This window comes from Varanus komodoensis, unplaced genomic scaffold, assembly GCF_004798865.1.
Source record: "Varanus komodoensis strain SLA01 unplaced genomic scaffold, ASM479886v1 scaffold61, whole genome shotgun sequence".
Lineage (NCBI taxonomy): Eukaryota > Metazoa > Chordata > Lepidosauria > Squamata > Varanidae > Varanus > Varanus komodoensis.
The window spans coordinates 3,107,558-3,120,676 of NW_025336236.1; the positions used below are offsets into that span (position 1 = coordinate 3,107,558).

General features: G+C 40.7%; 1 protein-coding gene across 2 annotated transcripts in view; it reads left to right on the forward strand.

Moving 5' to 3' along the window:
- Positions 1-2,135: 2,135 nt before the first annotated feature.
- Positions 2,136-13,119, forward strand: part of PTPRB (protein tyrosine phosphatase receptor type B) — an 81,769-nt gene continuing 70,785 nt past the window's right edge. Inside the window, exons 1-2 of one of the 2 annotated variants that reach the window (XM_044449797.1) lie at positions 2,136-2,288; positions 3,785-4,183. In XM_044449797.1, the coding sequence (XP_044305732.1) occupies positions 2,234-2,288; positions 3,785-4,183 (454 nt within the window). In that variant the 5' untranslated portion in view covers positions 2,136-2,233. Of the gene's footprint in view, positions 2,289-3,784; positions 4,184-13,119 lie in introns of those variants that run through there. The other variant, XM_044449799.1, reaches the window with a different exon arrangement.

Below are 13,119 nucleotides of genomic sequence, written 5' to 3' on the forward strand. Positions count from 1 at the left end.
AAATACAGGGACGGGGGAACAGTAAAAATTCATTGGTTTTGAAACTGTTCAAAATCAGTTAGTATTTTCTATGACAACTCCAGTAAGTACTCATATTTATTAAACATGTATAGTACTTTCTGTTAAACACTGCAGGACACAGGGGGTGCGACACAAAAGGGAAACTTTCCTGAGGAAGCCCTACTGAAGCTAATGAAAGTAATAAAAGGTTATGCATTTTAATGGCGCTTGCTGCACTCTTGTGAACCTCCCATTCCTTTCAATAGGACTTTTACAGAAGAAATTCCCTGTGTCTTTTTCAATGTTTATATATTTATTCAATACCATCTATTGTCTTAGAAGCAACTTTTTGCTCCAGGACAGAATCCAGTGTATTTGTAAATCTCGTGAGTCATTTTACTTTTAAAAAGAAAGTTTGTAACATATATTAAATGGTAAGAATTTTAACTATTTGCCTGTCTTTTACTAAAAGGGATGGTTTGTTTTTGTTTGTTTTTAAATAAGCTGTCAATTTTCCATTTCTTGCAATGAGAAGGTGGATGTTTTAGGGAACCCAAAATAGAAGGCTATATAAAAATGACAGTGAAAACTTTTTCTTTTCTTTTTTATCTTGGCAATGCTCTGCTTGCTACAGGAGAAAGAGTGCTACTCGCACACATCCTCTCGGTGAGAACAAAGGGGTTCAGCACAGGGACTAAAGTGATGTTACCTTTGCTCCATACCACCAATAAACTTGTTACGGAAGAGTTAATTTTTTCCTGTTTTATGTCAGTGATTCTCATCGTGTTTTGCTACTCATCTGTTCTGATAGGAAACTCAGATCTGCTTCTTACTTTCCTGCTGGCGTACTTAGAGGTGATACTCATGATGGGAATCCCCTACCCGCTCTCAACTAATGTCTCCTCTCTCAACTAATGTTATAATAGCCTTTCTCCATTGGTCTGCCCAGTTAACAGGAAACAACTGGGTTTGGGCCTCACCCTGGAACACTTTCTGTACTCCAAGCTGAGTGCTTTAGTGCCCGTTCTGGGCTGGTCCATGGTCCATGGACTGGGCTGGTCCATGGACTACATGGGGGTCACCATGTACACATTATCCAAAAAGATGATAAAAGAAATTTACAAACAATTTGCATATGTTAATTTGTGTATAATGGCAATAAGAATGTGTTTTAAAGAGAATTAGCATAATTTAAATAGAAATATAAAACATTGGGGTAGTGGAATTAGGCTGTGTACCTGTTCAGTCTGCTATGTTTACCATTGATGGGTGACTTCAGCACTCCTGACCTCTTCTTAGGGTTGGCTGTAGACTAGAGAGACCTTCAAATAGAGGACTGTGCTTTGTGAGCCTTTCAAATAGAGGACTCTGCTATGGAATGCAGGGCTCACAGCTAATGAAAATGTTTCTATGCTCCTGGGGAGCTCTAAAAGCCCGTTTCTTTCTCTTGGGGACAGCAGTAGGTGCGGCATAAGTTTTTTCAGTGTAACTGGCCAAGGCTGCTCGTCTGAACAGGGAACATGTGGGGAAAACACCCTTGAGTGTCCCGACCTCTACATCATACTGGTTTCCTCATATAAAACAGAATGCCTCCAAATGGACAGCTCCTAGTGCTACCATCAAAAGGGTAGTGCCAGCCTAGACAGGAAGGACCCAAAGCCAACCAATCAGCATCAATTGTATTCGTGATGGAAGAAAGGTAAAGGGTATTGCCCTGCATTCTCCTGGTATGTGGATGTGGGAACCTACAAAGATAAGTCACATGGGGCATCTTACCACGTGATGTTCCTGGATCGATTCAGAACATATCATTACAAAATGCTTGTAGTGTTTACAGGATAACATAGTATATATTTACATAGGCCAATCAAGAACACCTGCAGACACATAATGGTTCACAGACAGGCAATTAAATGAAATTACAGTTCCTTATCCTCAGCTGAGTTTCAAAGACAGTTAAGCGCAGGATTTGTTTTAAAACGTAGCCCTTCTTTGCCTGGGTTTCCTAACTGGAGCAGATAGCCAACACACACTGAAGGATCCCATGAAAGGACAAAGTGTAAAACTACCCCATACAATTGAATAGTAGGAAGTGTTCGTCACTGACTTTTTCCTCCTGTGAAGGCACATTTCCTTCCTAGCCTTCGCTTCACTTATCTGGGACTTGCTTTAAAAAACAAAAAAAGAGGGAGAAAGAGAAAGAAAGAGAGAGAAAGAAGTTGTTAGAGGGAAAATGGAGATTTTATTTTATGTTCTAATTTCTACCTGCCTGGCCTTTGCAAACTCTGGTAAGTAGAACTTTTCAGCGTTTTTGTGCTTCTTCCTGTGAATTCCATGGGTTCCTGGGAGTTACCACAATGTTGCCAAAAGAGAATGATTTCTGAGCTTCAGTTTACGAAAGACAAATATGGATGGGCCAAGCAAACCCAGGGGTGTTTCTATTGCATTCAAAAAGAAAATAAACATTGGTTTTAATGGTTACTTCATTCTTGGAGAAGTCCTACTGGGCATTCCATCTGATCCATATTCATTTGGGAGGACATGTTTTCCTTCGTGTTTTGTGAAGATTATAAAAGCAAAGGCATACTTGTTTGAGGGAGCTATAATGCTTATCTATATTATCTACAGTCAACAAGAAATTAAAAGTAGTGATCAAAAGCATTATTTTAGAAACTTTAGCTATTTCACCAATGATTCACAAAAGAATTGACCAAGATTAATACAGAAAGTGTATATACTTCATGGTGCAACATATTTGGGATTGGAAAGATTTCGTTTGGGCAGGGATTTATGCCTGAGTCTAACCGTTACGAATAAGGTACCAGTTTAGTCAGGACAGCAAAACAGTGATTAGAAACTTTAATATAATTAAAGGCATATGAAATTAATATCCCCTGTTAAGTATGGGAAACCCAGCCATACCGGCAGAGAGATGCAAACACCCATTGGCCGACCTGTTTCTCAGCAAATGCTTTGTTTCTAAACATTTTCAAAAGATTTATGAAGCCTGACTTACTATTATGTTGTGAAATGAAAGTAAAAATGACCATTGTCTTCTGTGAAGATTCATAAACAGCGAGTTGAATCCAAATTGAGTCTTATGTAAAGTAGACCCTTTTGAAATCAGTAGGACTTTGTTAACTTAGGAAATTTAAGTCACTGGTTTCAGTAGGTTATAATTAAGTGTCCAAATACACGTTACTTTAAAGCTACTAGCTTTGTGTTCTTTTTACTCTAGGGTAGGTATAAGATGCCCAAATGAGATTGCAATTTCAGGGGTGGGGTGGGGAAATATTATGGATATGGATTTATATCCACACTAGAATAAAAACAAGTTGGGCAGGCGCATAGTTGCTAGATGACAGATTTAAAACCATGTTTATTCTGGCCCTGAGTCTGAACTGAACCCTGCACATACAGTTTTATGTTTTCATTTTTTTAATTTATCATTCATTGCCGTGTGTGTGTGTGTGTGTTTGCTACAGAGCGACTCAAATTAAATAAATAATGTTGGATCTTTTCCATTCGTAAAAGTATGGATCTCAGGGAATCCTTAGAAATATGCAGAAATTCCATTTTTGTTGTCCCAGCTGTCATTTTAAAATAGCTGAGAACAACTGATTTGTTCCCATTTTTATGTGAGTGCCATAAGCTGCAGAGAAGGTGAGAAGAAAAGGATTCATTGGATGGATTTCCTTGCTGATTTGCCCTGTGGCCATTCCCACCATTGTAGAAATGTTAACGTGCGCTCTGTTCCATTTGCATGGGCTCTTCATTTTTCCAGGTGGTTTTCTGATTATCCATGAGCAAAAGCACCAATGTATTTACGAGAGAGCTAAAACAGCATATGTGGGACCCTGCAACTTTACCAATATAAACCAGCAGTGGCAATGGATGGATGAAAAGCTGCTCCATGTGAGATCTGGCCAGTGCCTGGCCATCACCACCAGGTCCAGTGCTGCCCATTCCCGCAAAGTGATCATCACCAACTGCACTGAGGCCCCTCACTGGACCTGCCACAGCGAGGAAGGACTCCTTGAGGTGAAAAACAGCTCTCTGTTCCTGAAGAAACAAGGCTCAAGGGCAGTAGTGAAGATGGGTAGGAAGTATCTCCATAGTTGGGCAAAACTCGATATCAACGAGAAAGGAGAACCTGTTCGTGAAAACCTGTGCTCAAGCAATGGTGAGTGACTCCTTGGAATGCTTTTAAGCTGTCGGATGTGCCTCATCTGACCCATGAAAGAGCAACCATATTTGATTTGCTGGAGAACAATTAATTCTTTGGTGTGGTTGAAAAACAACATTTTTTTAGGATAGTGATAAAAAATATTTTCCTAATAGTTTTTTAAATGTATTTCTTAGACTGCTACATGCTTTCAATATTATTATTTCATGTCTTTGCTCCATATTGCCTGTGTCTTGCTTTTCCAGGCCTTTCCTGATTTATAGAAGGTGGTGTTGTATATAAGTTTGATGCGGCCTAGAAAAAAACCCAAATTACACAGCTTTCCCTCATCTTATGTTTCATCACAGAAATAAACAGTCAAAAATTGCCTATCCCTAAAAAATGCAAAAAAATTAAATAGCAGTGCTAGCCAATAGACAAATGTATCTGAACCCTAACAACATGAGCTTCATCAATTCTCCAAAGTCACAGGTGTAAAGAAAAATGCCTTTTGTTTGTTGACTGATGGATGGAAATTTTTGGTTCATACACTGTTTTGTTGGCCACTGTACCATAACAGCAAACAGCAAGACAAGAAATCGTGTGACTGTTGGAGGATGCTCGTGTATGTTGTCTTGTACATGATTTATTTAAATATTTGGGCTAATTTCCATGACACTAGTCACACAATCAGGCATTTTTTTTTTCATTGTTCTACCTAGGCTTATTTATTCTTTACAAGCGCTCTGTCCATTTCAGGATTATTCACAGCAGACCTGGCACAAAAGAGTAACTGACCAGCCATGTGTCTTGAAGGTCACATGGATTACATCTAGGACAGCTTTCCCCAACCTGGTGCCCTTCAAATGCATAGGACCACAGCTCCCCATCATCCTCTGCCAGCATGATCACTGGGCAGGCCACACTGACTAGGGAGAATGAATAATTCAAGCTGTGCTCCAACTCATCAGGGGGACACTAGGTTGGGGGAGACCACTCTAAAACATTGTAGAAGCTCCATTATGGCATTCATTTAGAGAAATTCTGAAGCCTTGAATTGTTTTCTGGAGTTGTATTTCGTTGGATTGCTGATAGGCTTTTTCTCGTAGTGTAAGATTTTAGTATGCCCTGCATCGGATGTTGCTTTATTGTGATATCTGGCACTTATTGGGGGTTTTTTTTAATAAGTATTATTCTTACCTGGGATTTTGTTCTGTGAGCTGTTTGAAAGGGATTTTGGTTTTGAATCTTTAAGGAATTTTAAATGGATATCCTTTAAATATCTTAATGCCTGGAAGTATTTTAAATGAATAATAGAAGTCCCTTTCCCCTTGCATGTGTTGCTTATTTATTCATTTTTTTATTGTTTGTTTGTTTGTTTGTTTGAGTTGGCATACTTCTAGTTACCTGGACAATCATATGTTGATATACTAATACACAGTGTGAGTTGAAAATTTTAAATGTGCCATTTAAAAGATACTGCTGTGGATGTATCTATGTAGATTTTTGTGAATATCTGTCTAAATTAATATGAATGGAGACATGGAGAAGCAAAGCAACACAATGTGGAGGGATGCTAATTTTATATGTTCTTTCACCTTATTTATTCTTCTGATTATGTAATTTGCATGGTTGAGGAGGAAGCGTGCACGATGCATACATTATTTAAATATATAGTCTGCTTTTCACTTTAAAGACTTGGGGCAGCATGCTCAAAGTCCACAGAATCCTGAGGGTCTCCTAGCACCGGGGGTATGGAGAGAGATCAAATAGGAGGCAGGAGAAATGGAATGGAATATCCTGGAAATGAGCCTGGCTGTTTGGCTGGCTGGAACAGTGAGCTGGGGCATTTTGTGTGTCACGCAAGCCATGGTAAGTGTGGACTTACAGGCACTCTTCATGGCAATCCCCTTAAGCCACGCCCACAAGGAAGATCCAAAAATGTAGGCAGCTGAGTTGCCCGAGAATGATAAACCACTTCTGGCACTTTCAATTCTAGCAGGAGCAGGTCTTTTGTAAAAGGAAGGGGTATCAATTGCCCAGTTCAAGACCAGGCCACCCCAAAATATTTCACATCACAAGAGGAATAGATTGTCGCTGGCAGGGCTGGAATCAAGGGCAGGGGTGGACAGGCTGCTGCTGAAGGCCCACAAGCTGGCAGGACCCCCTGACAAGCCTTCCTCCTCCTCAGCCTTGCACCCTGCAGTGTCACCTGCTTCTCCCACTGCCCTGCTGACTTGCTGGCTCTCCGCCTGCCCAAAGAGCAGAGCAGAGCAGTGAGGCAAAAGAGGATGAGCAGAAGCGGTGGAGTGTGCTCAGCAAGTTGCTTCTCAGTAGCGTTTCTGTGAACAATGCAGCTGAAAGGGGGGATCGTAAGATTAGGTCGAACATCTTTCTGAGATGTACTGAGCCAAGCAAGGCCAATGACACAAATCTGCAATGTGGTACATTCCTGAGCAGTGTTCTAGCCAGCCAGCCAGTCATGTCCCTTCCAGGATATCCCATCCCATCCCATCCCATCCCATCCCTTCCCTTCCCTTCCCTCCTCCTCCTCTGCATTTTCTATTCTCCATCCCCAACTGACACTTAGTATTTTATGTTCATTGTGCATGCTCAGTCCTCCACTAGGCTATTTGCACTCTTTTCTGAAACTGCGGACTACAAGCTATACTCTGGAAAGGTAGCAGATACAGATCACCCATGCAGAATGTAATGCTTGGGCAGCATCCATTTATCTGCATAGGCTCTTTCTGCAGCTTCGAAGTAACACATGGATCAGGGATGGGCTAAGAAGCCCAAGTCTACCTGCATTCATTCACTTATTCATTCATTCATGAGATGAACAGTCCATCTATTGGCTAGAGACTTTGGGAATGTTTAGAAAGCATTTAGAAATCAGCCCTGATTTCAGAACAGGGCATGAGGCATCCTTGGAAATTCAGAACAGCAGTAACCATTTCCATTTGTCAGTCCTTGGCAGCTGGCTGTATATATAGGGTTATACTTTTGCATTTCATGACTTTTGCATGCCGATGAACCTGGTCTCCATGCCTTAACTTAAAAATGCAATTATACTGGGTATCATATTCTTCATGTGCTGGAGGTGATGGCTGGAAAGGAGCTGTTACTGTCATTAGCATTTCAGTACCACTCTCTTTTAGGGGATGCAGGGGGTGCAGTGGTTTAAACTGCTGTGATGCTGGGCTAGTTGATCGAAAGGTCACCAGTTCGAATCTGCACAATGGGGTGAGTTCCCATTGCTCCATCCCAGCTCCTGCCAACCTTGCAGTTCAAAAGCATGCAAATGCATGTAGATAAAAAGCTACCACTTCAGTGGGCAGGTAACAGTGTTCCGTGCACTTTGGTGTTTAGTCATGCCGGCCACATGACCACGGAGACTGTCTGTGGACAAACGCTGGCTCCCTCAGCTAGGAAACGGAGATGAACACCGCCCCCTAGAGTCAAATATGACTGGACTTACCGTCAAGGGGAAACCTTTACCTTTACCTTTACCACTATTTTTAGAAAGACATCAGGGCAGTGCACAATTTAAAAAAGTAGCATCATAAAACCAAGCAAAGGCCCAGAGCAGACCGAGAGCCACTGATCTTCATCTCTTCTTGGTCTGCAGCTGGGTCTTTCAGTTGGCCTGTGGCTATGGAAGTGTGGAAAAGAACAATCTGGCAATAGTCATCAGCCATAAATTCAGGAGCTGCTGAATGGAAGTTTAAAACTTGCATCCTATCCCTTCTAGAAAGAGCATATAGGCCAGATGCTCTCTAACTCACTGGATAGGCTGCTGTTTTGGCAATATTTAAAAGAAATTAGATATACCTAGTTTATTTGGGTTTTCTGCCTTCTTATTGAAAGCCTGCATCATTTTAAACCTGCAATTTGATACACATTGGCCTGTGAGCAAATTCATCCATAGTATTAAACTGGAAATACTTGTTTGAGCTTCTGAGAACCTTAGGGAAACAGCATCATATAGATCTCATCAATAAATATAGAAGTTACGAGTGATGAAATCAATATGTGCACACTGCAGTCTGGAAATAGCCCTGGTAAACAGCCCGTTAGGAAAGAGGAGAGACCTTAATTGTATCCCTAACACTGCTATTCTGTCCATATCTATTTAGAAATAAGAATTCAGTGGGGCTTATGCTAAGGTTGCAAAGCTGTACACAAGGGGTGAGTAACCTGTGGCACATGGGCTGCTTGGGCAGCCTCCATGGTCTCCCCAATGCATAAACTGCAAGGAGATCTCCAAAAACTCCTTTTTAAAAAAAAAAACTTGCAAATAAGATTGTCTAGAATTGTCACAGAGCACCAAAAAGTTAATATTAGTTTGTCTGCAAGCTAATTTTGATCTTTTTGGTGTGCTATAGCAACTCCAGAGGGGACTGCAGGTGGCGCAGTGGTTTAAACTGATGTGTTGCTGGGCTGGTTGATCAAAAGGTTGCTGGTTCGAATCTGCACAACGGGGTGAGTTGCCATTGCTCCATCCCAGCTCCTGCCAACCTTGTAGTTCGAAAGCATGCAAATGCAAGTAGATAAAAAGGTACCACTTCGGTGGGCAGGAAACAGCGTTCCGTGCACTTTGGTGTTTAGTCATGCCAGCCACATGAACACGGAGACTGTCTGTGGACAAATGCTGGCTCCCTCAGCTAGGAAATGGAGATAAACACCGCCCCCTAGAATCAAGTATGACTGGACTTAATGTCAAGGAGAAACCTTTACCTTTACTAGCAACTCCAGATGCCACTGGAGGGGGGCAGAGTATATTTCTTCTCTATTTTCAGCACCCCCTGGGGGGGTGGTGAAGGAATTCCTGGAGTTAGGAGCAAATGGTCCACAAACATCATAAGGTTTGTCTGCCCTTGCTGTACCCACTTACCTCACAGTTTCATTGGAATTCTCAGGACTTACTTCTGAGTGTACTTAGGGTGGGACTGTAAATCTAATCAATGCCACACAAATTTTGAGATTCAGCAAATCTTATAAATTCTGGGGTGATACTAATGTTACAGTTATTTACCCGTTTTTCTAAATAGCAACTTCTTAGCCCAGTTTTTGAAACTGGATGTGAATATTTCACAAAGCAATGACAAATAGTCAATAATGAAATCCTTATCTTATTTTAAATGTTACCGAGCTTTATTTGAAAACTACCTTTACATTCTTGTTTTCAGCTATAGGACAGTATAGAAAATAAATAAACAAAATCTCTGTAATCCTTAGTGTCTGATTATATCAGCATTAATATTATTTTTTTTTTCAAATCATTCCCAAAACACTTCAGTTCATTTGAGAATTAATTGTTAGACACCAATTTTGACAGGAGTCGTTTTATTGATATGGAATATCCCCTCTTTTGTTTTGTCTGCAGTCTTAAGCAGACAAAACAGAGGATAAGCAAAAGGGATATTGCACATGAGCTCAGTGACTGGTGTGAGCTAGGAAGGCTTGATGATAAGAAAGCACACAGAGTGATTCCTAAACAGCCAAGCCATGATCCAACAAGTCCCATAATGAGCTGGATGCCAATGAATCCCATTATATACAAGGCCAAGTGTGCTTACAGAATGGAGATTCCGACCTTTTTCGAACATTTTATTAGTAATGACATTATTAATGTTTCTTGCCCTTCTGCCACAGATCAGCCTTCAAACCAGCTTACAATTGATAAGCCATAAAGCAAAATAAAATGAACTATGAAATAGCAAATGAAGAAGTCCAATTATATAACGCTCGTGATAAAATCATAACAATGGTTCCTTGCCCTGCATCACACACTGCATTGGAAATTTCACGTTATGAAAGCAGTTTGACAAGCAATATATGGGGGCTGAGGAGTGAGTGGGGAAATGTGCAGGCACCTCACTAAGCACAATGAGAGCTCCAAACCATGGCCTCAACAATTAGAAGGGAGTACGGCAATTCACAATCCTCTTCTGGTGATACAGTTCTTGCTATAAGCACCAATATATTTGTTTTGTGAACGAATATTGAGACTTGTAGTGTGGCATAGCAACTCTAAATGCTATTTGGCATGGTTTGAATGGTTGTATTTTATTTTTTTCTCTGTTTTCATCACCTCTGAGGCTCTATCCTCATTTTCACTTTAAATCCATTTATTTTTATACTGTAATAGCAGTCAATATTCTACTCTAAATAAATAGTATTCCCACAGAATTTGAGAATTAAGCAAGAGATTTTAAATTAATTGCTTCTTGCTGGAAAGGCAGGTTGAAAACATGGGCTGAAGAACATCTGCAATTGTCAAACACAAAAATGAAGCTGAAATATAGATTTTAAAGGCTGTATCATTTTGTTCACACACCGACCTAATCCATGGTTTATTTAACCCAAGAGTAGTTGAATTCTGGGTTTTTTACAACTACTGGTTGTTGTTATGTGCAAAGCAAGAACTCTGGCTTGTTCAGGTTACAGAGATGATGGTGAAAGCAGTAAGAACAAACAAACAAAAAGTGCTTTACACTGCAGTTTTACAGCACTGCAAAGAAAGTGAGGATGCAGGGAGACAGCAGCCAAAGGAGAGGGAGACTGAAAAAATAAACCATGGATTAACTGTGCATGAAATAAGCCATGGGTTAGTCCTATGGGCATGCCACATCAATGTCAATTAGGTTAGAAAAATGATATTGATAGTTCGGAGGTTCAGAAGTGACCTTAGGTTTTATAAAGACCTAGAGTCAGAAAATCTGAAGATCCAGGATGGAGCACAAAAATACAGTACCCAGAGAGTCACAGTTTTGTATTTTAAATAAAAAGCCTGTTTCTAGACCTGACATCTTTAAGGTGTGTGAACAAGACCTGTTAAAATTTCAGGAGTGAGAGGGAGAGATGATGAGCCACTGCCCTGCATGGCTGTGTCTACTACAGAGTATATATAAAGGGGTTACAACTTCCCTAATTTATAAAGGGCACAGAATGTAAACATCCCTAGGAAAGAATTGAGGTTAACACTGACAGGTTTTCTATATGAGGCTTTTAACTTGCCACTTTACTGAGGCTTCTGCTTCCAGATTATTTGTGGAATAAAAATCGACTCCTTGACAGATTTTTTTCTGGAAGTTTTCTTTCTCTGCCTTTCTATATGTTCCATTACACAACCACGAGGTGGCAGTGTAGTATAGCAGGGCTCACAACACATTTGGGTATCATGCCATCCTTCAGGGACATATCAGACCTTCCACACTAGGGGAAAATTGGGCAAAAATGGTTGTAAATCATGGGGGAGGCCTGGAGGGTGACAACAACATGAGAAGCACCTATGGACTTCCTTGACTGAGGAATCACAAGTGCTCAGTAAATGACAGGCAAATTGTTTTTAGCATATTGTTTAAACAGTTTTGTCCATATGTTGCAAAAATGTCTTACAGTGAGCTTTCAAACAGAACCATCCTCATATCACACAGTTACATGGCTCTGTGATAGTAGAAGAATAGTGATTCTCGTATGAAGAAGTAGAACAGACAAATATGTTACTGGGCTCTTCTGAATGAGATGTCACCATTCCAGTGCTGGATGTTTGGTTTCCCTCACATTTGAACAGACTGCTTCAATTTCCTGTCCAAAGTAAAGCCCAGATTATAGTTCAAAATAGAAAAGTATAACTGCATTAGGTGTCCATTTCAAGGTAGGGGAAGGCTTTTTTAATGTGCTTAAAATATATGTTAGGCTAACATAATAGACAGGAGATCTATTATGGCATTATTTTCTTTGAAAAGAACCTTACAGGGGCACACACATTTGGCAATTTTATTTTTATTGGTAGCATTAAATAGGCATGTCAATGTTTTTAAAAGATGTTGTTCATTTCAGAATGAAAGTTCACAAACTGTTCCTTTTGGAAAAGGAAAAATCATAGGTTGGCATTCTAAGCCTTCATAATTACATGCTCAGTAATCATATTTAGAAACATCTGCTACTGCTAAACCAGCAATTACAACTTTTTTAGAGGGTCTAGGAGCTAAAATGGTTATCTGTGGCAAGCAGCCTAGGGTTGTGGCAGCAGCGCAAGGCTATGCCATGTGTGGAACTCTGTTTCCAGGAGTAAAGTGGCTGAAACAAACACATTAGCAAAGTGATAGGAGCTAGGGATGCTTTCTGTCAGCAGAAGCCATTTAAACCACATAGGCCTAGTGACCCTACAGACGAAATACACTCACACCCTCGTTGTAGGAAATTCCGTTCTCTCACTACGGAAGAGGAACCATGGACTCCGGAAAGAAAATGTGTAAAAGGCCCTTCCTTGCCGTAATTGCTACCCCTGCATCCCCTTAAAGACAGGTGACTAAAAAAGCTCATAGAATCCCAACCCATTATCAGAAGCTTGTGGGCTGTGCTGAGCAGAAGGTTATTTCCTGAATGGAACTAGCATGAGAGTTTACAGAAGTTCTTAGTAATCTGTTATTATACGCCAGTACTGAGCAACTCTTAACCAGCCAGGCCAAGAAGGGCGTATCAGCCATGTGAGGCAGCCCGTGAGAGTTGGACAAGTGTAGGGTTGGCCTTCATTTGTAGATTCCTAGCACCTGAAGATCTAAAAGTGGAAGACTGAGGTAAATCCATCAGAGCTCATACTTGCTTTTTGTTATGTGTCCATGGGGTCGCGATGGGTTGGACACGACTTCGCGCCTAACAACAACACAACAACAATATTGATATTATTATTGATTTTATTTCTATATCACCCAATAGCCCAAGCTCTCTGGACATTTTACAACAAATGCAACCAAAGTATGCATTTGTTGCAGACAGAGAATTCCTTGTGCGTGGCTCTCTTGTACAAAGGTGTGGAGCACCTGGAAGGGTGGATGTTACACTGCAGAGCACCAGGTGCCAAGCAGTGACAGGGGAGGTGTGGGGATTAGGGTTTTTTGCAGGAATTTTAGTCTTTCACTTTCTGCTGTTTTAAATCATTTGGG